Here is a 27825-nt window from a genome sequence, read left to right as displayed (position 1 = left end):
GGAGGGTTTTGAAATTGTTTTAGAGGGCTACAACAGTGACTCCTATTAGCCTCAAAGGGTGTTTTATCATCTTTGAAATCATGTGTTCAAAGTGCATTTCCCCTTTAAGTGTTTTCTTATTTCTTGCTTGGGCCAGCCAGGGACTATGTAAGTGAAGTAGCCTTTGTGCTAATTTTGGCATATTTACATTTTTAATGTTCATGAACATGCCCTGTCCCTTTTAAATAATTAAATGCTAAACAAATGGCGATGAATGTGTTGAGTTTGGTGGTGTGTGCTGTCTACATGTGGCACTAGAGTTCCTTGCTGCTGTCCATGGTTCTGAACTTCAGAGTTCTGAGCTTTGTTTTGATTGCCATGCGAAATCCAAACATGTGCTTTTTGTTACCTAGAATGGCGAGCACGGTGTTGTCCTTCAGAACCTCCATGGAGCCTGAGCACACAAAGTAGATGGCCTGCAGGGCGTCGCCCTGGCGGATAAGGAACTCCCCGGGCGCACAGAAGGACGTCTTGATGATTAGCGAGAGGGAGCGCAGGCATCCTCTGCTGGCCGACTCAAAGAGCGGCAGCTGCAGCAGCTCCTTGTTCAGGTGCATGGCGATGTCGGCCCTCAGCTCATCTGGGAAGTCCTTCAGCAGCTGGGGAGTGGATACAAGGTGAGACCAGTTGAATGAGACCTACAAAGCCATCGAGGACGCGATGAAAATAATCATGAACGCAATCTAACATACTGGCACGAAGTTGGGTGGGCCTTTTTTGACAAACCCAAAGTCATAGAATAACTTTTGCGTCATCGATCTTATGTAATGTGACATTTTCACTTATCCAGTTATTCAGGACATTCAGGCTGTGCATTTTTAATGGTGAAAAATGGATTTCCTACTTTGCCAGTGAAAAATGGATTTCCTACTTTGCCATTGAATGTTAATACTTTCACATTTCCCAACAGATTCAAACTGTTTAAAAGTCAAAATGCTCCCTGCTAAAGTTAGTTCATTGCTAACATTAGCATGCTAAAATTGGCATGCTAGCTTTTTTGGCAAATTTTGCAGGCCCAAACCTCCGTGTCAAATGTTTTTTTACTTGGCACGCTAGCTTTTTAGTTCAATTTACAGGTATGCCCCTCAGAGTCAAATATTTTGTTACTTGTTTTAGGGTACTATTTTCCTTTCTTTGGGCAACGCCTTAGAAGTTACTAGCTTTGGCCTTGGTTTTGCACAAAGAAGATAAACACAATGGGGCCCATTCAGCAATAAGTTCCCAACTTTTCCTCTTATCTTTCTTCCTAAATGATTTCCTAAGAGGAGTCCATTCAAATTCATGACGTGTTCTTAAGTGGCCAAATTGTTCCCACCTGCTGTTCTTAAGTTGCTGAATGTCAAATGGGTAGCGCGTGTGTGTCTATCATAATTTGCATATAAACACGCCCTTGCTCACCCCCTGGGATGTGAGGGGAGCAGTGAGCAGCAGCGGTGGCCACGCTCGGGAATCATTTTGGTGATTTAACCCCCAATTCCAACCCTTGATGCTGAGTGCCAAACAGGGAGGTAATGGGTCCCATTTTTATAGTCTATGGTTTAAACTTACATGCTGAAACAGCGACAAGGCGGGAAATAATGCTTTTAGCGCGTTAGAAAGTTAACGCTTTTGAGGCAGCCGAATAACTTTGTCCAACAAATACTTTAACCATCACCTCTTATAAGATAAATTAATCGAAAAACTCTTCTATATAAAGACCATACAGAGAGTGGATAATTCTTAACGTGCAACCATGTAGAAACAGAAATGACATGTACAAAACCCAAAACCAGTGAAGTTGGCACGTTGTGTAATTTGTATATAAAAACAGAATACAATGATTTGCAAATCCTTTTCAACGTATATTCAATTGAATAGACTGCAAAGACAAGATATTTAATGTTCAAACTGAGAAACTTTTTTGCAAATAATAGTTAACTTAGAAATGAATGCCAACATTGCAAAAAGTTGGCACGGGCATTTTTACCAATGTATTACATGGCCTTTCCTTTTAACAACACTCAGTAAATGTTTGGGAACTGAGGAGACCAATTTTTGAAGCTTTTCAGGTGGAATTCTTTCCCATTCTTGCTTGATGTACAGCTTAAGTTGTTGGTATTTTAGGCTTCATAATGCGCCACATATTTTCAATGGGAGACAGGTCTGGACTACAGGCAGGCCAGTCTAGTACCCGCACTCTTTTATTATGAAGCCACGCTGTTGTAACACATGGCTTCGCATTGTCTTGCTGAAATAAGCAGGGGCATGATAACATTGCTTGGATGGAAACATATGTTGCTCCAAAACCTGTATGTACCTTTCAGCATTTATGGTGCCTTCACAAATGTGTAAGTTACCCATGCCTTGGGCACTAATACACCCCCATACCATCACAGATGCTGGCTTATGAACTTTGCGCTTTTTGATGCAAAGCCTGAGGGGTCGAAGGTCATGGACATTCAATGTTGGTTTTCAGCCTTGCTGCTTACGTGCAGTGATTTCTCCATTTTCTGGACCTTTTGATGATATTACGGACCGTCGATGGTGAAATCCCCAAATTCCTTGCAATAGCTTGTTAAGAAATGCTGTTCTTAAACAATTTGCTCACGCATTTGTTGACAAAGTGGTGACCCTCGCCCCATCCTTGTTTGTGATTGACTGAGCATTTCATGGAAGCTGCTTTTATACCCAATCATGGCACCCACCTGCTCCCAAATATCCTGTTCACCTGTGGGATGTTCCAAATAAGTGTTTGATGAGCATTCCTCAACATTCTCAGTCTTTTTTACCACTTGTGCCAGCTTTTTTGAAACATGTTGCAGGCATCAAATTCCAAATGAGCTAATATTTGCAAAAAATAACAACGTTTTCTAGTTCAAACATTAAATATCTTGTCTTTGCAGTCTATTCAATTTAATATTGTCATGTCTGTGTGATCATGTTTTGTTTTAGTCATGTTCGGTTTTGTTTTTGGACTTTTTGTGCACTTTTGTTTGTTTTGTCACCATAGCAACCATTAGTTTCACCTTGTTCACATCCTCATGTCACGCACCTGTCTCACGTTTTCACATTTTGCGTCACGCACCTGCTGTCACTAATCACGTCACTATTATTTAAGCTCCCAGTTGCCAGGCTGTCTTCCTGGCGACATCACCCTCTATACACCCTTGTTATTCATGCTTCATGCCATGCCACAGTAAGTGTTTATTAGTTTCACGTCCATAGTTTTGCCTTTGTCCTAGTTTTTGTTTCATTAGCCAAGTTTTTGTACTTCCGCCTTGTGCGCGCTTTTCGTTTGTTCTTTTTGTTAGTGTAAAATTAAACATGTATCTACCTTCACGCCATGTCCAGTCCAGCTTTACTTGCATCTCGGGAAAACAACCACTCCAAAGTCCAAGTCTTGACAAATATAGGTCGAAAAGGATTTGCAAATCATTGTTTCTGGTTTTATTTATGATTTACACAACGTGCCAACTTCACCGGTTTTGGGTTTTGTACATCCTTTCTTATACTTGTTTGTACTACCTTTTATTGCAGGAGTAGGGAACCTATGGCTCTCGAGCCAGATGTGGCTCTTTTGATGAATGCATCTGGCTCTCAGATAAATCTTACCCGACATTGCTTAACACGATAAGTAATGAATAATTCCGCTGGTAATCACAATGTTGAAAATTATGTTCAAAATATAAAACATCCATTTTCTACCGCACCGGATCAAGAAGTTGCATTAATGGTAAGAAGTATTTTATTTATTATTTGTTAGCTTCAGAATAACAATGTTATTAAAAAGAATAAAAGACTTATTATACTCTAAAAATTTCGGTCTTACTTAAAAATGCACACATTTAGTTGTTTACAGTGTTAAAAAATATTATATCAGGGAATTACTTTTTAAAAGATTTGGCTTTCATGGCTCTGATTGGCAACACTAAATTGGCCCTAGTGTGTGAATGTGGTCTATCTGTGTTGGCCCTGTGATGAGGTGGCGACTTGTCCAGGGTGTGTTCTGCCTTCCGCCTGTATGCAGCTGAGATAGGCTCCAGCACCCCCCGCGACCCCGAAAGGGACAAGCGGTAGAAAATGGATGGATGAATGGGCTCTCTCAGCCAAAAAGGTTCTCGACCCCTGTTCTATTGCATTGTTTTTATACAATATTTCTCATCCAAAAGTGTTTTTCTTTTTAAAAGGCATGTTACATGTTAGAATTGAGTTGTTTTGGAAAAAATAAAAAATAGATAATTTAGTTGTTTTGGGGGGCCAAACACCAATTAATTTGAATAGGAGACAATGATTTAAAATACAAGTATTTTGAGTTAAGTGCTCGTTCACAGAACTCGTAAGTTGCAGTACTGTACATTTCAGAAAACAAACAATTATTTGAAAGGCTATAGTAGCAAATATTTAGCGTGCTCGTATTCTTCTGGCGGCACTTCAAATGTATTTACAAGTCGTACTGCACCTCGCTGACATCGATGCCGTTGTTGACGGACCAGGTTGTCTGGAAGCACTCCATCATACGTTGCTCAAGGGCTTTGGGCAGCCGGTGCACTCTGATGAAGTCTTTCAGGTCCTTGGTGCGGGTGTGGTACAGGGAGCGTCGTGAGTACATCCTCTGGATGATGGCGGTCACGTTACCGAACACCACGGCGTGCATTAACGCTGCGGATGGAACAGAAGTGAAAACAAAGACCAAGTGGGAAATGTCAGTGCTGCAGATGTTCTGCACACCTCCGATCAGCATGGTGCAGATGGAGAAGATCTTCTCCGAGTCGGTGTTGGCCGAGACATTGCCGAAGCCCACGCTGGTCAGGCTGCTCAGAGCGAAGTACAGCGACGTGACGTAGGAACTCCGCACGGACGGACCGCCGTTCAAGGTCATGCCCGTTCCACCGGGCGACCTCGCACGTGATCGGCTTCCGTTCCATGCGGCCGCTCCCAACAGAGCCGCCCCGTTTAACAGCTCCAGGCCTGAGCTGTTCCACTGGCTGGAATTGATCAGTTCTGGTGTCACGGCCCCTTGAGGCGGATCGGAGACGCCCAGAAGGGATGTCAGTGGTGCCAGGAAGTAAGGGGTACCCAAACGTTTGGCGAGCTCGTGAAGCCAGCCTGTTGGGGTGGAGGTTTAGATGTGTTAAGATTTGTAACACAAACAATGGATAATGTGTGTGTCCATCAACAAACTGTGATAGCTCCTGAGAAGGCTGATTTACAGTTTCATAACATGACTTTTTACTGTGTCTTGCTCAGTGGCAAGGGAACTTTCTCTTTCAATAGCATTTTATAATTCATAAGATATGCATTTTTAAACTTTAAAGACTCAAAACTAGCTTTTCTGCCGATATCCGATATTCCAATATTGTCCAACTCTTATTTATCAATTCCGATATCAACCAATACCGATATATACAGTCGTGGCATTAACACATTAATATGCCTAATTTTGTTGTGACGCCCCGCTGGATGCATTAAACAATGTAACAAAAAATAAAAATAAATAAAGAATAGTGAACAACAGGCTGAATAAGTGTACGTTATATGAGGCATAAATAACCAACTGAGAACGTGCCTGGTATGTTAATGTAACATATTATGGTATGAGTCATTCAAATAACTATAACATATAGAACACGCTATACGTTTCCCAAACAATCTGTCACTCCTAATGGCTAAATCCCATGAAATCTTATACGTCTAGTCTCTTACGTGAATGAGCTAAATAATATTATTTGATATTTTACGGTAATGTGTTAATAATTTCACACATAAGTCGCTCCTGAGTATAAGTCGCACCCCCGGCCAAACTATGAAAAAAAACTGCGACTTATAGTCCGAAAAATACGGTATATGTTTTGATCTATATTTAGCATGTTTGGAATGCACGTGCAAACCGGCACGGTTACGCACAAATGGCTGCGGCGTGGTCAGGAGGCGGCGATTACTGCCATGTGACAGAAGGAAAGAGAGAATAATCTGTGCTCAAGTGAACAATTAACATTTTTCTGTAAGAAATACAAATATTAGACATATTGTTTTTCCAGCAATTGTATATTTAAAGGCCTACTGAAACCCACTACTACCGACCACGCAGTCTGATAGTTTATATATCAATGATGAAATCTTAACATTGCAACACATGCCAATACGGCCGGGTTAGCTTACTAAAGTGCAATTTTAAATTTTGCGCGAAATATCGTGCTGAAAACGTCTCGGTATGATGACGCCAGCACGTGACGTCACGGATTGTAGAGGACATTTTGGGACAGCATGGTGGCCAGCTATTAAGTCGTCTGTTTTCATCGCAAAATTCCACAGTATTCTGGACATCTGTGTTGGTGAATCTTTTGCAATTTGGTCAGTGAACAATGGAGACAGCAAAGAAGAAAGCTGTAGGTGGGAAGCGGTGTATTGCGGGAGGTGTTGTGCCGGATAACGCACCCCCGCCGTAGAATGCACCCCCTGACTGTTTTGCCGGATAACACAGCCAGTGTTTCATTGTTTACATTCCCGAAAGATGACAGTCAAGCTTTACCATTGGCCTGTGGAGAACTGGGACAACAGAGACTCTTACCAGGAAGACTTTGAGTTGGATGCGCAGACGCGGTACCGTGAGTACGCATGCAACTGCGGCTTCCAAACATTTGATCGCTTGCCCGTACGTGCGTACCGCTATGTGCATGTCACATACGTAACTTTGGGGACTTTGGGGAAATATATGTGCTGTATGAACTTTCGGTAGGTGAACGGTACTTTGGGCTGTGGGATTGAGTGTGTTGTGCAGGTGTTTGAGTTGTATTGGCGGGTTATATGGACGGGAGGGGGGAGGTGTTTGTTATGCGGGATTAATTTGTGGCATATTAAATATAAGCCTGGTTGCGTTGTGGCTTATAGAGTATATATATGTCTTGTGTTTATTTACTGTTTTAGTCATTCCCAGCTGAATATCAGGTCCCACCCGCCTCTCACAGCATCTTCCCTATCTGAATCGCTCCCACTTCACTCTTACTTTCCTCATCCACGAATCTTTCATCCTCGCTCAAATTAATGGGGAAATCGTCGCTTTCTCGGTCCGAATCGCTCTCGCTGCTGGTGGCAATGATTGTAAACAATGTGCGAATATGAGGAGCTCCACAACCTGTGACGTCACGCTACTCGTCTGTTACTTCCGGTACAGGCAGGGCTTTTTTATCAGTGACCAAAAGTTGCAAACTTTATCGTCAATGTTCTCTACTAAATCCGTTCAGCAAAAATATGGCAATATCGAGAAATGATCAAGTATGACACATAGAATGGACCTGCTATCCCCGTTTAAATAAGAAAATCGCATTTCAGTAGGCCTTTAAGCTGATGATTACATTAAGGCTCATTTGCAACACAAAAATTATAGTGTTTACTCGCGCTTTTATTGTTGTGCCGGAGAGCACCTTAGGCCTGCTCAAAAATAGGTTCTGTTGTCAAGATTGCGGTTGTATATTGCATAAAATGTGGCACAGATTATAGTTGTGTGCTGCATGTCCAACAGCACAGCAAAACACCACAGATTGGAGCAATCTGCATTGCAGATGAGTTAATTTAGTGCTTTTTTTTCAATCAGATTAATAATAATGATGGTTTAATTTGATTAATCGCTTTTATTTTGATAGCCCCAATCTCTCTCAAGGTGATGTACACCTGCCTTTACCAGCGAGTACTGTAGTTTCAGCAGGAAACACTATGAGCAGTTGTTACAAGGCAGGGAGAGAAGCCTGATTGTGTCTTCTGACCAAATAACTGAATTCTTCTTGGTGCTGCCTTCACTGTCTTGGCTTTCCAACATGTGACCAGGAAAAACAGTAAACACCACCAGCGCCTCACAGCATTGTTGTTATTTGCGGCAATCGCAGTAGGAGGTGAGACTGATCACCATAATTGCACTTGTTCTCTCACAAATGGACATGCTTGTCACAGGCTTCTTCACGCCCTGTGGATGAAATGATAAGGAGCATCTTTGTTTGGACCTATCTTTAGATGCATGTCGCTGCACTGCTATCTTGCCATTTCTCATTGTGTTGTCATGCATTTCAACGTCATCAAGTGTATCACTTTGCTTATCTCATTGCCGTAGACCATGCATGGGGGGTTTTCATTATTCACTGAAATATGATTATAGATGTCAAGTTTCCTTTCATGTAGAATTAGCATTAGCAGATGATGATAATTAGTGTAATCAGTGCATCCACCTGTCTTTAAAAAAAACAACAATTCTGTTTTGAGCTTTAAACAAGGTTCCTCGAACGCACTACAATTATGTGCAATGAGATGCAAAAGTGGGGCAGCACGGTGGGACAGGGGTTAGTACGTGTGCCTCACAATACGAAGGTCCTGGGCAATGTTCCCTTTAATTTTTCATGTGTGTGAGCAAACGCAAAAACTCCCTGAGCATTCAGACGTGCACACTGTGGCTACACCAGCAGCACACCTGTCCCAAACCTGACTAAATAACAAGTTCAATCTCCATCCATTTTCTACTGCTTGTCCCTTTCGGGGTCGCGGGGGGTGCTGGAGCCTATCTCAGCTGCATTCGGGCGGAAGGCGGGGTACACCCTGGACAAGTCCCCACCTCACCGCAGGGCCAACACAGATAAACAGACAACATTCTCTTATTATTATAATCAAATGACAGCAGTCATTTCCATGAGGTTATTTTCTAATATAAGTGTTTAGGCCCACTTACAATGACAATAACAAAAAATATTGTTTTTCATGAACTGTGTACTTGTATTGTTTGTCTGGGTGGAGGTCCTGCTTTGGAGATAATGTGTACCCCTTTCAGACATTGCATTTAGTTCCCATTAAAACATTCACATGTTGCACAATGAGATGTAAGCACGGGATCATGTGTACATTCCTGCAACTTCCTGTTTGTAAAAAATATATTTTTATTAGTATTTATTTAATATACTAACAGCATTTCATGATTAATATATATAAATTAAGATTCCTAATAAATGACACTAGAACAAGCACACATTTGATTGGTAAATCATAGTGTAACGACCTGGAATGACACTTTATGTGTGGTGTTGGAGTTGTCAGACTTTTTGTGTGGCTGTAAATGCATCACTGGCTAAGTGCCATATGTGCATGTGTTGGCGCAAGTGAGAAAGAGCGAGCGGCTGCTGTTGATATAACAAAGTTGCTTTTGGTCTGGTTTGTACTGCAGAAAATGACCAGTTTTGCTAGATATATTTTTTTTTACTAATGTTTTGGTGATGTGTTTATGGCCGACAATAAAGAGTTTTGCTCAGTGAAGTGATGGATGGAATTCATGGCCTCAAAGCGTCTCGACAGACGTAACAATATTTGAACAATGATGACAAAAACTGTTTTCTCTGTCATGTCCGTGTCGTGTCGAAAATTGTTATGCGCTTATTTTTTTATTTGATTTTGTGCGTGGCATAGATTTGCCGTGCGCAGAGGACGCTTAAGCAGTGCGCAATTGCACAGGCTCGGGATCTATCTGTGTGGAGTTTGCATGTTCTCAACGTGACTCTATGGGTTCACTCCAGCTTCCTCCCACCTCCAAAGACATGCACCTGGGGATAGGTTGATTGGCAACACTAAAATGGCCCTAGTGTGTGAATGTTGTCTGTTTATCTGTGTTGGCCCTGTGATGAGGTGGCGACTTGTCCAGGGTGTACACCGCCTTCCGCCCGAATGCAGCTGAGATAGGCTCCAGGACCCCCCGCCACCCCATAAGGGACAAGCGGTAGAAAATGGATGGCTGGAGATGCAAAAGTGACACTTAAACATAACTTTGCCCGATGTAGCCACAAAAAGATTGATCATATTTCTTTTCTCACCTCATCCTGGTTCTAATTCCAGGCCATGATCATCTGGACCACCTAGTGGTTGTGGCCCTAAACCCGTGTTTTTCAACCACATACAGTCTGGTGTGCCGTGGGAGATGATGTCATTTCACCTAATTGGGTTAAAAATATTTTTTGCAAACCAGTAATTATAATCCGCAAATAATTTGCCGTTGAGTATCTGTGCTCTCTAGAGCTCGGCAGAGTAACCGTGTCATACTCTTCCATATCAGTAGGTGGCCGCAGGTAGCTAATTGCCTTGTGGATGTCGGGAACATGGTTTGTCGTGATCACAATATGCAGACGACAGCGGGAGGCAGGGTGCAGGTAAAAAGGTAGCTAATGCTTAAACCAAAAATAAATCAAAGGCGAGTGCCGCTAAGAAAAGGCATTGAAGCTTAGGGATTGGCTATGCAAAACGAAGGTAAAACTGAACTGGCTGCGAAATAAACAAAAAACAGAATACTGGACGACAGCAAAGACTTACAGCGTGTGGAGAAGCAGATGGCGTCCACAAAGTAAATCCGTACATGACATGACAATCAGCAACAAAATAGGGGCGCAAAACAAGAACTAAAACACTACACACAGGAAAACACCAAAAAAATTAAAATAAGTCACGGCGTGATGTGACAGGTCGTGACAGTACACCTACTTTGAGACAAGAGCTATAGTGATGCATGGTTGGTTATGGTTTAAAGTCGTATCCAACAATTGCAACAATGACTTTTTACTGTCAATATTGGCTGCTGAGTTTCATTTTTTTATATTTTCTGCTAGTGGTGTGCCTCGGGATTTTTTTCAATGAAAAAAACGTGCTTTGGCTCAAAAAAGGTTGAAAAACACTGCCCTAAAGGCCTACTGAAATACGATTTTCTTATTTAAACGGGGATAGCAGGTCCATTCTATGTGTCATACTTGATCATTTCGCGATATTGCCATATTTTTGCTGAAAGGATTCAGTAGAGAACATAAAGTTCGCAACTTTTGGTCGCTGATAAAAAAGCCTGGCCTGTACCGGAAGTAGCAGACGAGTAGCGTGACGTCACAGGTTGTGGAGCTCCTCACATCTGCACATTGTTTACAATCATGGCCACCAGCAGCGAGAGCGATTCGGACCGAGAAAGCGACGATTTCCCCATTAATTTGAGCGAGGATGAAAGATTTGTGGATGAGGAAAGTAAGAGTGAAGAACTAGAGGGCAGTGGGAGCGATTCAGATAGGGAAGATGCTGTGAGAGGCGGGTGGGACCTGATATTCAGCTGGGAATGACTAAAACAGTAAATAAACACAAGACATATATATACTCTATTAGCCACAACACAGCCAGGCTTATATTTAATATGCCACAAATTAATCCCGCATAACAAACACCTCCCCCCTCCCTTCCATATAACCCGCCAATACAACTCAAACACCTGCACAACACACTCAATCCCACAGCCCAAACTACCGTTCACCTCCCCAAAGTTCATACAGCACACATATTTCCCCAAAGTCCCCAAAGTTACGTACGTGACATGCACATAGCGGCACACACGTACGGGCAAGCGATCAAATGTTTAGAAGCCGCAGCTGCATGCGTACTCACAGTACCGCGTCTGCGCATCCAACTCAAAGTCCTCCTGGTAAGAGTCTCTGTTGTCCCAGTTCTCCACAGGCCAATGGTAAAGCTTGACTGTCATCTTTCGGGAATGTAAACAATGAAACACCGGCTGTGTTATCCGGCACAACAGTCAGGGGGTGCATTCTACGGCGGGGGTGCGTTATCCAGCACAACACCTGCCGCAATACACCGCTTCCCACCTACAGCTTTCTTCTTTGCTGTCTCCATTGTTCATTGAACAAATTGCAATAGATTCACCAACACAGATGTCCAGAATACTGTGGAATTTTGCGATGAAAACAGACGACCTAATAGCTGGCCACCATGCTGTCCCAAAATATCCTCTACAACCCGTGATGTCACGCGCAGGCGCCATCATACCGAGACGTTTTCAGCAGGATATTTCGCGCGAAATTTAACATTGCACTTTAGTAAGCTAACCCGGCCGTATTGGCATGTGTTGCAATGTTAAGATTTCATCATTGATATATAAACTATCAGACTGCGTGGTCGGTAGTAGTGGGTTTCAGTAGGCCTCTAAACAACTGCATAATGATTATGCGACAGGCCGGCTCTGATCACTGAACATTATTCTCCTGCCGGCCAGAAGTCACAAACCTATGTCCCAAGAGGTCGGGCTGTTGCTTTCAATCTCGCTGCGTCCAATGAAGTACCAGACGCACGCCATCCAGTGGGCCAGCAGGGCAAAGGTGGACATGAGCAAGGTAAGCACCACGGCGCTGTACTGGGAGTAGCGGTCAAGCTTCTGCAGGAGTCGCAACAGGCGCAGGAGACGCACTGTCTTCAGCAGGTGCACCCCGAAGTTCTGGGTGAAGGACGCAGAAGCAGCTGTTGAAAAGTGTGTTGTTGTATGCGTCCTTCTCTTGGTGTGTGCTGCACTCACCACACTGATATTGAAAGCATAGAGCAGGTCAAAGGGCAAGGCGGCAATCAGATCCACGAACAGCCAGGATGTGACGTAATGAACGCAGATTGAGCGGGCGTCGTACACGACCTGACCAGACGTGCTCACGTAGGTGGTTCTGAAATTCAGGACGATATCTGACACACAAATACGGAGTACTTTTAGTATTTTTCAGCATCACAGAGAAACACTGAGCGAGCCTCACCAATCATAAAGAGAATCTCCACCAAAATGTCACTAACACTGGGCGGGTTTCGTGCCGCCGACCCGCCGTCTGTGAAGCAGACATTGTAGGGAACCGTCACGGCCACGTAGAAGGTCGCCAACAAGATCAGCCAGTCCCAGCCGGCTTTAAATGCACCATAGTGCAGGAGGATGAAGCGGGACTTCTGGATGTCTGCCACCTTGTACTCTGGTACTGGATTAGCGTTGGCTCCCAGAACGCTCTTGTTATGAAACAAGCATGCGGGTCAGGGAAGGCGGTCGCTTATGAAATCACAGCAGTACTTATGTGCAGACTTCTCACATTGTTGATCTTCAGCTTGCTCTTGCTCTTGTCCTGTTTCTGGAGGTGCCCAGATAGCTGGTATAGGACGGCTCGACTGCGACGGTGCTCCATGTTGAAGCCTGTCGGGCGGCTGATCTTGTGCACCTCCAAACCCGTGTCCTCTTCTAAAATGGGGATAGCAGTCAGCACATTGGGACCTTTTCAGCTTTTTTTTTGTACAAACCCCGTTTCCATATGAGTTGGGAAATTGTGTTAGATGTAAATTTAAACGGAATACAATGATTTGCAAATCCTTTTCAACCCATATTCAATTGAATGCACTACAAAGACAAGATATTTGATGTTCAAACTCATAAACTTTATTTTTTTTTTTGCAAATAATAAATAACTTAGAATTTCATGGCTGCAACACATGCCAAAGTAGTTGGGGAAGGGAATGTTCACCACTGTGTTACATGGCCTTTCCTTTTAACAACACTCAGTAAACGTTTGGGAACTGAGGAGACACATTTTTTAAGCTTCTCAGTTGGAATTCTTTCCCATTCTTGCTTGATGTACAGCTTAAGTTGTTCAACAGTCCGGGGGTCTCTGTTGTGGTATTTTAGGCTTCATAATGTGCCACACATTTTTAATGGGAGACAGGTCTGGACTACAGGCAGGCCAGTCTAGTACCCACACTCTTTTACTATGAAGCCACGTTGATGTAACACGTGGCTTGGCATTGTCTTGCTGAAATAAGCAGGGGCGTCCATGGTAACGTTGCTTGGATGGCAATATATGTTGCTCCAAAACCTGTATGTACCTTTCAGCGTTAATGGTGCCTTCACAGATGTGTAAGTTACCCATGTCTTGGGCACTAATACACCTCCATACCATCACAGATGCTGGCTTTTCAACTTTGCGTCTATAACAATCCGGATGGTTCTTTTCCTCTTTGGTCCGGAGGACACGACGTCCACAGTTTCAAAAAACAATTTGAAATGTGGACTCGTCAGACCACAGAGCACTTTTCCACTTTGTATCAGTCCATCTTAGATGAGCTCAGGCCCAGTGAAGCTGACGGCGTTTCTGGGTGTTGTTGATAAACGGTTTTCGCCTTGCATAGGAGATTTTAACTTGCACTTACAGATGTAGCGACCAACTGTAGTTACTGACAGTAGGTTTCTGAAGTGTTCCTGAGCCCATGTGGTGATATCCTTTACACACTGATGTCACTTGTTGATACAGTACAGCCTGGGGGATCGAAGGTCACGGGCATAGCTGCTTACGTGCAGTGATTTCTCCAGATTCTCTGAACCCTTTGATGATATTACGAACCGTAGATGGTGAAATCCCTAAATTCCTTGCAATAGCTCGTTGAGAAAGGTTTTTCTTAAACTGTTCAACAATTTGCTCACGCATTTGTTGACAAAGTGGTGACCCTCGCCCCATCCTTGTTTGTGAATGACTGAGCATTTCATGGAATCTACTTTTATACCCAATCATGGCACCCACCTGTTCCCAATCTGCCTGTTCACCTGTGGTATGTTTCATATAAGTGTTTGATGAGCATTCCTCAACTTTATCAGTATTTATTGCCACCTTTCCCCACTTCTTTGTCACATGTTGCTGGCATCAAATTTTAAGTTAATGATTATTCGCAAAAAAAAATGTTTATCAGTTTGAACATCAAATATGTTGTCTTTGTAGCATATTCAACTGAATATGGGTTTAAAATGATTTGCAAATCATTTTATTCCGTTTATATTTACATCTAGCACAATTTCCCAACTCATATGGAAACGGGGTTTGTAGAAACCGCTCAACTTACCGGTGTCAGTTTCATTGCCATGGTCCACGTCCTTGTTTTCTGTGATGTCCTTATGCGAGACCAGGAACAGAACCACCTCGCTCTTCTCATTTTTTATGGGCACAATGTCCAGCAGACACCAAAACTTTGAACCTGCACAAAGAAAAGTGGTTGGAGAATTCAGTGTGCTGGCCGTCGGGTCCAAAAAACGGTTCTTACCGCTCTTTTTGTACAGAATGATTTCCGTCTTGAACTCCTGTCGCTCATCCAGAGCCCTCTGCATCTGCAAGGTGAGGCGGTCGCTGGTCTCGCCACCGTACAGGAAGTGACACGTGCAGCTCTTCTGCATCAGCTCACCTCGGGCAAAGCCGGTCAATTCACAGAAGCCGTCGGAGCAGTAGACAATTGGGTAGAGTGTTTGGACCTGGGCGTTCCCCAATACAAAGTTGCTGTCTGGGGAGAGGGAAGTGGAAGCATTATGGTGACAAATAAGAGTTTTCTAATTAGCTTCTGCATGGCATTTGAAAATGACTATTATGGGTAGGGATTCAAGCATTTAAATGTAATACCCAAAGTCCTAGATTTGAATTGAAATAGAATAAGATATAAATAGAGTAGGTTATGAATAGCATAGGTTAATAGGGATGGATTATAAATAGAATGGAATAAATAGGATCTATTTTGGTCCTGTACTCAAAATAGAATGTAAACAATGGCAGCAAACCAAACCAAATAAAAGCCCAGTTCAGCACACTCGTGTGTCAGTATGGAGTTCCTCAGGTAAAAATAGGGGTGGGGTTGGGGGTTTTAGTATTGTTGTGGTAAATTGACCATTTTAGTAATCTCTTTGCCTGACAGCAATTTTAGTGTAATTGCTTTTTTGCACCTAATGTTGTATTGCTTCTCTTCACAGCATTGGCATGTTTTTGTCTACATAAGACATTTTTGTAGCCCCCTCCTCATTCCTCGGCCCTTTGCGGCGATAGCTCTGCTCTGGTTCTCACATTTGTCCCCCAACCCCCTTCCCCCCCACATCTCAAGCGCATTAGACAAATACTGTTGTGATGTCGAAGATCACTAACATATATTGTATTCGTCTTTTGGTCGAAAGGTTACTCTCCAAATGGGTTACGTTTGTGATTGATTAACTGCTTTAGCCAGTGCATAACCAAAACAATCCTGTTTTTGCTGGTCTTACAAGCAGATAGAGCAGTGGTTCTTAACCTGGGTTCGATCGAACCCTACGGATTCGGTGAGTCGGGCTTAGGGGTTCGTCGGAGGTCAAAACACACCCGACTCATCTTGTAAATACAAACTTCTCCCTATCGGCGTATTACGGATACGACAGCAGCAGAAGTCAGACTGATTTGCAGGTGTGTAATTTGTTGTGAGTTTATGCACTGTGTTGGTTTTGTTCTTTGAACAAGGTGATGTTCATGCACGGTTCATTTTATGCACCAGTAAAAAAAACATGGTAACACTTTAGTATGGGGAACATATTCACCATTAATTAGTTGCTTATTAACATGCAAATTAGTAACATATTGGCTCTTAACTAATCATTATTAAGTACTTATTAATGCCTTATTATTATATCCCTACCCCTCTAACCCTGGCCCTAACCCTCTAACCCTAACCCTAACCAAATAACTCTAAATTAAGTCTTTGTTACTTAGAATATGTTCCCCATACTAAAGTGTTACCAAAAACATATAACTTTGTCTTTAATTTGAAAAAAAATAAATGTATTTTTCACTAAAAAAGGGTTCGGTGAATGCGCATATGAAATTGGTGGGGTTCGGTACCTCCAACAAGGTTAAGAACCACTGAGATAGAGTCTGCCGTTTTCTGCCCCCGCCCTCCAAGTGTCTCTCTCCCAACCACTCATCTCGTAACATTTCCAAAAGCAATATAAAGATCTGAAAGTTTCTCTCTCGCTCTTTCTTGATTTTCCTCCTCCTTTCTGTAGCAGCGTAGAATTGCTTCTCTGTAACTTAATGTTAATAGAGATCTCAAAATAATACTTAAAACACCTTTCCTTTATCCGGACATTTCTTTAATGAATGAGAAAAATGACAAAACAGTATCCAATTCTCCAGAGCGCCATCAGAGTTCAGCATACTAACAGCTTCCGTAAAAGAAGCTGTTCCACAGTCTGGTGGTCCTACTCCGAATGCTCTGCAGCCTCCTGCCTGAGGGCAGGGGATCAAAGAGAGAGTGTGCAGGGTGGGTGAAATCCTGGGTGTTGCAGACAGCCCTCTTTCTGCATCTGCTTATGAAGGTGCCTGTGCTGATGGGAATGCTGCTCCCCACCATCTTCTGAGCAACTTTCAGCACCCTCTGCGGTGCCTTCCTCTCATCAGCCGTGCAGCTGCTGTGCCATATCGTTATGCTGGTGCTGAGGTTGCTCCAGAAAGATGCTCCAAAAGGATGGAGCTCCATAGTTGCTGGTGTGCATTGTGCAGACAGGAAGTGTTGTGGGCTCCAGGCTAGGTCCCCGAATACAGCTGGAGACCACTTCCACAGCTGCTCCTCGGATGTGTAGAAGTGAAAGGGGTTCTTGACCTTCCTGAAGTCCACTACAATCCTGGTCTTTTTTTTACATTGATGCAAATTTTGTTCTTTTTACACAAATCCTCCAGATGTTCTCCATCCTATCTGTACTTAGTACAAAATTTGGCACTTTTATAAGTACTGACCGAATTCTGCCGGTACCACTAGGTCAGGGGTCGGCAACCCGCGGCTCTAGAGCCGCATGCGGCTCTTTAGCGCCGCCCTAGTGGCTCTCTGGAGCTTTTTCAAAAATGTATGAAAAATGGAAAAAGATGAGGGGAAAAAAAAAAAATGTTTTGTTTTAATATGGTTTCTGTAGGAGGACAAACATGACACAAACCTCCCTAATTGTTATACAGCACATTGTTTATATTAAACATGCTTCACTGACTCAAGTATTTGGCGAGCGCCGTTTTGTCCTATTAATTTTGGCGGTCCTTGAACTCACCGTAGTTTGTTTACATCAGGGGTCGGCAACCCAAAATGTTGAAAGAGCCATATTGGACCAAAAATACAAAAACAAATCTGTCTGGAGCCGCAACAAATTAAAAGCCATATTACATACAGATAGTGTGTCATGAGATATACATTGAATTGAGATGACTGAAAGGAAACTAAATGACCTCAAATATATCTACAAATTAGGCATAATGATGCAATATGTACATATAGCTAGCCTAAATAGCATGTTAGCATCGATTAGCTTGCAGTCATGCAGTGACCAAATATGTCTGATTAGCACTCCACACAAGTCAATAACATCAACAAAACTCACCTTTGTGCATTCATGCACAACGTTAAAAGTTTGGTGGACAAAATGAGACAGAAAAAGAAGTGGCATAAAACACGTCCTCGAAAGTCGGAGAAAGTTATACATGTAAACAAACTACGGTGAGTTCAAGGACCGCCAAAAGGACAAAACGGCGCTCGCCAAATACTTGAGTCAGTGAAGCATGTTTAATATAAACAGTGTGCTTTATAACAATTAGGGAGGTTTGTGTCATCTTTGTCCTCCTACAGAAACCATATTAAAACAAAAAATATATTTTTTCCCCTCATCTTTTTCCATTTTTCATACATTTTTGAAAAAGCTCCAGAGAGCCACTGGGGCGGCGCTAAAGAGCCGCATGCGGCTCTAGAGCCGCAGGTTGCCGACCCCTGGTTTACATGTACAACTTTCTCTGACTTTCGAGGACGTGTTTTATGCCACTTCTTTTTCTGTCTCATTTTGTCCACCAAACTTTTAACGTTGTGCATGAATGCACAAAGGTGAGTTTTGTTGATGTTATTGACTTGTGTGGAGTGCTAATCAGACATATTTGGTCACTGCAAGACTGCAAGCTAATCGATGCTAACATGCTATTTAGGCTAGCTATGTACATATTGCATCATTATGCCTAATTTGTAGCTATATTTGAGGTCATTTAGTTTCCTTTAAGTCATCTCAATTCAATGTATATCTCATGACACACTATCTGTATGTAATATGGCTTTTAATTTGTTGCGGCTCCAGACAGATTTGTTTTTGTATTTTTGGTCCAATATGGCTCTTTCAACATTTTGGGTTGCCGACCCCTGCACTAGGTACAATTCACATAAAATCAAACCGTTCCATATTTCTATACTTTTTGCTGCACGTGACCTCACGTACGGTTGCTCAAGCAGTCAAGTCATCCAGTCAAGCACTCGGAGTCAGTCGGACTGCCTCAAAGCAGTGGTGTGCCGTCAGGGCCTGCAAGGCCTTCGCTGCTGGCCTAACTTAACCAGAAATCATGATCATAATTAAAGATACAATTATCGAAAAGTATTCATATTGTCTTCATGTCATTTTAAGCTCCTTCCAGCGCTGTTGTTTTTAGGTTATAGAGTTTTTATCCAATCAGAATTCAGCTATCTCATGTTGCCATGCTGTACCAAATCTGCCCAAAGCCTTCAGATTCAACAATGCTGGCGTCTGTGCACTGTAAGTGAACGGGCACATACAGTTGACAGACAGTTGCGATAGCCAATCAGATCACAAGTTGTTGTCAGTAAGGCCTTCTAGATGGCCTAAGGCAGATATACAGTATATTGTGATGTTATGAGCTAGGTAACATAAGGACTCCATCACCCAGCATGCCACAGTAGTGAAGAGAATGCGCAGTAGTCCCGTTTGATGAGCACCTTGTGGAGTAAACTTTAAGAACTCAGCTAACACGCCTCGTCTGCGTCTTTTATGATTAGACAAGACAACACATATATTTGCAAAGCCATTTTCAAGAAGGATATTTAAAGAGAAACTACATCTTGTGAGACGATGTCGGCCAACCCTGGAAGCTCCAATGGGTCCTACAGATTGTGAGTTCAGATATTTTATTTCTTTATTTTTTCACGTTTAGTATGTTTCTTGCCATTTTAATTTTGACAGTACCACATAAGATATGTTTTAATTGCTGATGCGGGTTTATTGATTTTTAAATGCAGCAGAAAACAACCCGTTATGTACACTGTTGGTGGGGATTCAATGCCCAGTAGGGCGTGAATGTGTTCCTCTATAGTATTTCTCCAGCAATGGTCATGTGGTGACATAAATTATGGTATTTTGAGAGGTAGTCATTGAAGTCGGACATCACTGGAAGCTGATGGCACACAATGGCATCCCATCAACATCATCAAGAGCACCTACCAAGGGATGCGATGTCGTGTCCTACATGACGAATGCCCATCGGAGGCCTTCGAGGTCCTGACTGGGGTGCGGCAAGGATGTCTGCTCTCGCCTTTCCTTTTCCTCGTCTGTATTGACTGGACCATGAACCAAATAACCAAAAACAGCTAAACCGGCATACAGTGGAGCCTTACCGAACAACTGGAGGACCTAGACTTTGCAGACGATCTAGCTCTCCTGGCTCACACTCACCAACAGATGCAGGACAAATCACAAAAACTACAAAGAGCTGCTGCATTTCTTGGGCTTAAGATCAATTCCCAAAAAACAAAGGTCATGCGTATCAATAACAAGAACAATACACCAATAACAATGCACCATAATCAATTAGAGGAGGTAGTCAGTTTTACATACTTGGGGAGCACAATCAGTGTAGATCAGGGGTCGGCAACCTTTACCACTCAAAGAGCCATTTTGACCAGTTTCACAAATTAAAGAAAACAATGGGAGCCACAAAATTCTTTTGAAATTCAAAATGAAATAACACTGCATACAACGTTTTTTTTTTTGCTTTGTGCTATGTATAAACCAAGGGTCTCAGACACGCGGCCCACACCTTAATATACAAATTGAATGTTAGTGCGCCCCGCGAGTTTTATATGAATGGCGCTTGACAGCATCATACTTGTCAACCCTCGCGATTTTTTCGTCAGACTACGAATTTCAGGGCAACTATTCTCTCGAACGTGCCGTGATGGTACAGCATTTAGCGCCCACTACAACCAGTGTGCCGACCCAGCCACACATCGTATGGGGACAGCAAGCCATACTTGGTCAACAACCACACAGGTTACACTGACGGTGGCGGTATAAAAAACTTTAACACTCTTACTAATAATGCGCCACACTGTGAACCCACACCAAACAAGAATGACAAACACACTTTGAAAGAACATCTGCACCTGCACATCTGCAGACAAAGAGCGGCTCGAAGACCTCCATGAATAATAAAAAACAAGGACCCAGATTTCCCTCGCCCGGACGCGGGTCACCGGGGCCCCCCTCTGGAGCCAGGCCCGGAGGTGGGGCACGATGGCGAGCGCCTGGTGGCCGGGCCTCTCCCCATGGGGCCCGGCCGGGCACAGCCCGAAGAGGCAACGTGGGTCCCCCCTCCAATGGGCTCACCACCCATAGCAGGGGTCATAGAGGTCGGGTGCGATGTGAGCTGGGCGGAAGCCGAAGGCAGGGCACTTGGCGGTCCGATCCTCGGCTACAGAAGCTAGCTCTTGGGACGTGGAACGTCACCTCGCTGCGGGGGAAGGAGCCTGAGCTAGTGCGCGAAGTGGAGAAGTTCCGGCTAGATATAGTCGGACTCACTTCGACGCACAGCAAGGGCTCTGGAACCAGTTCTCTCGAGAGGGGCTGGACTCTCTTCCACTCTGGCGTTGCCGACAGTGAGAGGCGACGTGCTGGGGTGGCAATTCTTGTTTCCCCCCGGCTCAGAGCCTGTACGTTGGAGTTCAACCCGGTGGACGAGAGGGTAGCTTCCCTCCGCCTTCGGGTGGGGGAACGGGTCCTGACTGTGGTTTGCGCTTACGCGCCAAACCGCAGCTCAGAGTACCCACCCTTTTTGGATTCACTCGAGGGAGTACTTGAGAGTGCTCCCCCGGGTGATTCCCTCGTGCTACTGGGGGACTTCAAGGCTCATGTTGGCAACGACAGTGAAACCTGGAGAGGCGTGATTGGGAAGAATGGCTGCCTGGATCTGAACCCGAGCGGTGTTTTGTTATTGGACTTTTGTGCCCGTCACAGATTGTCCATAACGAACACCATGTTCAAACATAAGGGTGTCCATATGTGCACTTGGCACCAGGACACCCTAGGCCGCAGTTCCATGATCGACTTTGTAGTTGTGTCATCGGATTTGCGGCCTCATGTTTTGGACACTCGGGTGAAGAGAGGGGCGGAGCTTTCTACCGATCACCACCTGGTGGTGAGTTGGCTGCGATGGTGGGGGAGGATGCCGGACAGACCTGGCAGGCCCAAACGCATTGTGAGGGTTTGCTGGGAACGTCTGGCAGTCTCCTGTCAGAGAGAGTTTCAATTCCCACCTCCGGAAGAACTTTGAACATGTCACGAGGGAGGTGCTGGACATTGAGTCTGAATGGACCATGTTCCGCGCCTCTATTGTCGAGGCGGCTGATTGGAGCTGTGGCCGCAAGGTAGTTGGTGCTTGTCGTGGCGGTAATCCTAGAACCCGTTGGTGGACACCGGCGGTGAGGGATGCCGTCAAGCTGAAGAAGGAGTCCTATTGGGTTCTTTTGGCTCATAGGACTCCTGAGGCAGCGGACAGGTACCGACAGGCCAAGCGGTGTGCGGCTTCAGCGGTCGCAGAGGCAAAAACTCGGACATGGGAGGAGTTCGGGGAAGCCATGGAAAACGACTTCCGGACGGCTTCGAAGCAATTCTGGACCACCATCCGCCGCCTCAGGAAGGGGAAGCAGTGCACTATCAACACCGTGTATGGCGGGGATGGTGTTCTGCTGACCTTGACTGCGGATGTTGTGGATCGGTGGAGGGAATACTTCGAAGACCTCCTCAATCCCACCAACACGTCTTCTTATGAGGAAGCAGTGCCTGGGGAGTCTGTGGTGGGCTCTCCTATTTCTGGGGCTGAGGTTGCTGAGGTAGTTAAAAAGCTCCTCGGTGGCAAGGCCCCAGGGGTAGATGAGATCCGCCCAGAGTTCCTTAAGGCTCTGGATGCTGTGGGGCTGTCTTGGTTGACAAGACTCTGCAGCATCGCGTGGACATCGGGGGCGGTATCTCTGGATTGGCAGACCGGGGTGGTGGTTCCTCTCTTTAAGAAGGGGAACCGGAGGGTGTGCTCTAACTATCGTGGGATCACACTCCTCAGCCTTCCCGGTAAGGTCTATTCAGGTGTACTGGAGAGGAGGCTACGCCGGATAGTCGAACCTCGGATTCAGGAGGAACAGTGTGGTTTTCGTCCTGGTCGTGGAACTGTGGACCAGCTCTATACTCTCGGCAGGGTCCTTGAGGGTGCATGGGAGTTTGCCCAACCAGTTTACATGTGTTTTGTGGACTTGGAGAAGGCATTCGACCGTGTCCCTCGGGAAGTCCTGTGGGGAGTGCTCAGAGAGTATGGGGTATCGGACTGTCTGATTGTGGCAGTCCGCTCCCTGTATGCTCAGTGCCAGAGCTTGGTCCGCATTGCCGGCAGTAAGTCGGACACGTTTCCAGTGAGGGTTGGACTCCGCCAAGGCTGCCCTTTGTCACCGATTCTGTTCATAACTTTTATGGACAGAATTTCTAGGCGCAGTCAAGGCGTTGAGGGGATCTGGTTTGGTGGCTGCAGGATTAGGTCTCTGCTTTTTGCAGATGATGTGGTCCTGATGGCTTCATCTGGCCAGGATCTTCAGCTCTCACTGGATCGGTTCGCAGCTGAGTGTGAAGCAACTGGGATGAGAATCAGCACCTCCAAGTCCGAGTCCATGGTTCTCGCCCGGAAAAGGGTGGAGTGCCATCTCCGGGTTGGGGAGGAGATCTTGCCCCAAGTGGAGGAGTTCAAGTACCTCGGAGTCTTGTTCACGAGTGAGGGAAGAGTGGATCGTGAGATCGACAGGCGGATCGGTGCGGCGTCTTCAGTAATGCGGACGCTGTATCGATCCGTTGTGGTGAAGAAGGAGCTGAGCCGGAAGGCAAAGCTCTCAATTTACCGGTCGATCTACGTTCCCATCCTCACCTATGGTCATGAGCTTTGGGTTATGACCGAAAGGACAAGATCACGGGTACAAGCGGCCGAAATGAGTTTCCTCCGCCGGGTGGCGGGGCTCTCCCTTAGAGATAGGGTGAGAAGCTCTGCCATCCGGGGGGAGCTCAAAGTAAAGCCGCTGCTCCTCCACATCGAGAGGAGCCAGATGAGGTGGTTCGGGCATCTGGTCAGGATGCCACCCGAACGCCTCCCTAGGGAGGTGTTTAGGGCACGTCCGACCGGTAGGAGGCCGCGGGGAAGACCCAGGACACGTTGGGAAGACTATGTCTCCCGGCTGGCCTGGTAACGCCTCGGGGTCCCACAGGAAGAGCTGGACGAAGTGGCTGGGGAGAGGGAAGTCTGGGCTTCCCTGCTTAGGCTGCTGCCCCCGCGACCCGACCTCGGATAAGCGGAAGAAGATGGATGGATGGATGGATGGGATCTGCACCGTAACACAACATAAACACAACAGAACAAATACCCAGAATCCCATGCAGCCCTAACTCTTCCGGGGGGGTTGATGTGTGGGGGAGCAGGGTTGGGGTGGGGGCGGGGTTTGGTGGTAGCAGGGGTATATAATGTAGCCCGGAAGAGTCAGGGCTGCATGTTCTCCCGAAATGTGTTTGTCATTCTTGTTTGGTTTTGGTTCAAGTGTGGTGCATTATTAGTAAGAGTCTTAAAGTTGTTTTATATGGCCACCGTCAGTGTAACTTGTGTGGTTGTTGACCAAGTATGCCTTGCTGTCACTTATGTGTGCAAGCAGAAGATGCATGCAACAAAAGGCTTGGCTGGCACGCTATTTGTGCAGATTGTAGAGGGCGCTAAGTGCTGTACCATCATAGCACGCCCTTATTATTATTGTTAGGGTAAAAATCGGAGAATATTAATCCCGGGAGTTTTCTGCGAGAGGCACCGAAATCCGGAAATCTCTCGGGAAAATCGGGAGGGTCGGCAAGTATGCAGCTGAGCCGCATCAGAGTGATCAAAGAGCCTCATGCGGCTACGGAGCCGCGGGTTGCCGACCCCTGGTGTAGATGGAGGGGCAGATGAAGATGTCAAATCCAGAATAGGGAAATCAAGAAGATCATTCAACATACTAAACAAAAAATGGAGAGCAAAAAACATTTCTCTCAAAACCAAACTGAAAATATTTAACTCAAATGTCAAATCCATCCTGCTGTACGGATCAGAAACATGGAAAACCACCAATAACAGACTCACTAAACTACAGACATTCGTAAACCGTTGCCTCCGTCGGGTCCTAGGAGTCTACTGGCCAGACACCATCACCAATGCCAACCTGTGGGAACTCACCAAACAAGAACCAGTGGAACTGCAAATCAGGAGAAGGAAGTGGAGCTGGATAGGCCACACACTCAGAAAACCCAATAAATCAATCACCAAACAGGCACTAACATGGAACCAACAGGGAAAAAGAAACAGAGGGAGACCAAGAACAACCTGGAGAAGAAGCACAGAACAGGAGATGAGGGCTGAGGGGCTGTCATGGCAACAACTCGACCGAAGGGCACAAGACCGTAACGGATGGAAGGCTTTTGTCGGTGGCCTATGTTCCTCAGGGAATACTAAGGCCTAAGTAAGTATCACTGAAGGCCTGGGTGGGAAACGCACGGCCCATCGCTGCCTCAAAGTAATGTTACAATTTTCCTTGCCAACAAACCAAGAAGAAAGTACTCGAAAGTACTATAAGGCTTTAATTTAAAAAATGTGCTAGCTCAATGCTAATTTGCATTGAATATGCCATAGCCGATTAGCATTAGTGGTTTTACATGCCGATTTCCACACCTCCAATTTTGGTTATGAAAACCACAACACAGATGCACGTTATAATCGAATATCTGTAATAAGTACATTACTTTCAATATGTGTGTCCTGGGCATGACGTTAAAGTGCATCCAGCAGTGGAAGCTCCTCTATGGGGTCTTGGGGCACTAGGAGGTTAACCCCTTTACTACTGTTACCCCAGGTGGCCCTTGGCAAAGGCCTAGTACCTGACTGCCCCCTAGCCAGGGATACGGTGAAGACCTCAATGGTGGAGCAGGCGGAAGACGGTAGATGTAAGAACTACCACAACGGCTGCGATGACGGAAGAAGGCACCCCCACATCCATGTGGGCCCAGTTATGGGGAAATAATGACCCAAGACCTCAACGATGGAACAGGCGGGGGATGATTGCTAACCCTATGGAGCGTCACAACGGCTGGGATGGCGGATGAAGGCTGCAGCAGAAAAGGGTCCCCAGTTGTCTTGGACTACATGCCACTGGACCCTGACCCAGATCTGTCAAGGATCGTGTGGTGACTGTCTGTGCACCAGTCTCCCCACGTTAAACAAAGTCACGCACAGGCATCCTCCATAAAGGGATACCTCCCTACCAAGATGATGAGGACGATGATGACTTTCAGTACAAACACTTTGTAGGGCTCAAGAAAAGAAAAGACTTAATGGCAAAGACTAATTTCTGGCTATGGCAACACACCAGAGTCTATACACTACTGCCATCCAACATCTTGGAATTATTACAAACAAACTAAATGGTAAAAATGGTAAATGGGTTATACTTGTATAGCGCTTTTCTACCTTTTTAAGGAACTCAAAGCGCTTTGACACTATTTCCACATTCACCCATACACACACACATTCACTCACTGATGGCAGGAGCTGTCATGCAAGGCCATACTTGCCAACCCTCCCGGATTTTCCGGGAGACACCCGAAATTCAACGCCTCTCCCGAAAACTACTAAAAATATATATTATATATATATATATATATATATATATATATATATATATATATATATATATATATATATATATATATATATATATATATAATATATATATATAATAAAAGAAATATATATTTATAGTTAGAATTCACTGAAAGTCAAGTATTTCTTGTATATATATATATGTATGTGTATATACATATGTATGTGTATATATATATATATATATATATATATATATATAATATGAAATACTTGACTTAGTGAATTCTAGCTGTAAATATACTCCTCCCCTCTTAACCACGCCCCCAACAACGCCCCGCCCCCAACCACACCTCCCGAAATCGGAGGTCTCAAGGTTGGCAAGTATGTGCAAGGCGCTAACCACGACCCATCAGGAGCAAGGGTGAAGTGTCTTGCCCAAGGACACAACGGACACGACTAGGATGGTAGTAGGTGGGGATTGAACCAGGAACCCTCAGGTTGCTGGCACAGCCACTCTCCCAACTGCGCCACACCGTCCCCTATAAACTATAAAATATTATACAATAAACTATATAATACTTGAAAATGACACTGGAGTGTAAGAAAACAAAACAACTGGACAGCCCAGTTATCATTATCCGATCAGTGTTAAATGTTAAACAAATTTAAATATTTTATTATAAAAGCATTAACATTTCTCAACACATGAACACACACAAAAGTGCCAGGAATTAATATTATATCAATTCAAATGTGAAAGGTACAGTACCGTCCTGAAACATGGGAGAGCAATAATATTTTAATCTTGAAGTGTTGCTGCTTTGGAATACAGAAATGCACGCAGCTGTTATTTTTGTTTGGTCAGCAAGTAAATGGTACTAAATTTGAATAATATCCTCAGTGCACTTTTACGAAGCTGCCGTCACTTAAAGGAGAACGTCATTAGAATGTAGCGCATGGCTCTCCTCGTTGGCCTCGGTTCAGGACTGAGGAGTGATTCTGCTTCCTTTGAAGAGTCTTCCTGGGGGAGAATTTAACGGTTTCTTCTGCTTTTCAATGAACTTCACTTTGTCTCCCTTCGCTCCTATTGTTCCCAGCAAATTATCTCCGCTCATTCTGTGCAACTCTGCAGCATCTCTATCTGCACGGTCACTCAAATGAGATTCATGCAGAGCTCAGACTTGCCTTCAAACTGCAAGATGGCATAATATACAGACCTCAGCTTGGGAACTATTCAGCAGAACTACTCCAATTACTGCTCAAGGAGTTCCGAATATAATTCATTAATGTGTCCATGAATGGAGTCACTGGCCATTTGCCAGATTATTTATGAGAGGAAACCGTGCATGTTAGCATTATGAAATGGCGGCGCGTTATGTGGAAAGTTGTGCATAATTCATTTTGAAGCAGAGCGAGCTGTAACGGCTGACCT

At 44.6% G+C, this 27825-nt stretch overlaps 1 protein-coding gene across 2 annotated transcripts in view; it reads right to left on the bottom strand.

The window, feature by feature from the left end:
• Window positions 1-27825, bottom strand: part of LOC133622443 (voltage-gated delayed rectifier potassium channel KCNH8-like) — a 109056-nt gene that overhangs the window by 41947 nt on the left and 39284 nt on the right. Inside the window, exons 3-11 of one of the 2 annotated variants that reach the window (XM_061985197.1) lie at window positions 14911-15144; window positions 14713-14844; window positions 12921-13066; window positions 12600-12840; window positions 12374-12531; window positions 12088-12295; window positions 4747-5124; window positions 4478-4677; window positions 389-638 (exon numbers count right to left, since the gene is read on the bottom strand). In XM_061985197.1, coding sequence (XP_061841181.1) covers window positions 389-638; window positions 4478-4677; window positions 4747-5124; window positions 12088-12295; window positions 12374-12531; window positions 12600-12840; window positions 12921-13066; window positions 14713-14844; window positions 14911-15144 — 1947 coding nt within the window. Of the gene's footprint in view, window positions 1-388; window positions 639-4477; window positions 4678-4746; window positions 5125-12087; window positions 12532-12599; window positions 12841-12920; window positions 13067-14712; window positions 14845-14910; window positions 15145-27825 lie in introns of both variants that reach the window. The other variant, XM_061985196.1, reaches the window with a different exon arrangement.

This window comes from Nerophis lumbriciformis, linkage group LG23 (assembly GCF_033978685.3).
Source record: "Nerophis lumbriciformis linkage group LG23, RoL_Nlum_v2.1, whole genome shotgun sequence".
NCBI lineage: Eukaryota > Metazoa > Chordata > Actinopteri > Syngnathiformes > Syngnathidae > Nerophis > Nerophis lumbriciformis.
The sequence above is the reverse complement of the archived record's forward strand: the minus strand, read 5'-3'. Positions and strand labels throughout refer to the sequence as shown.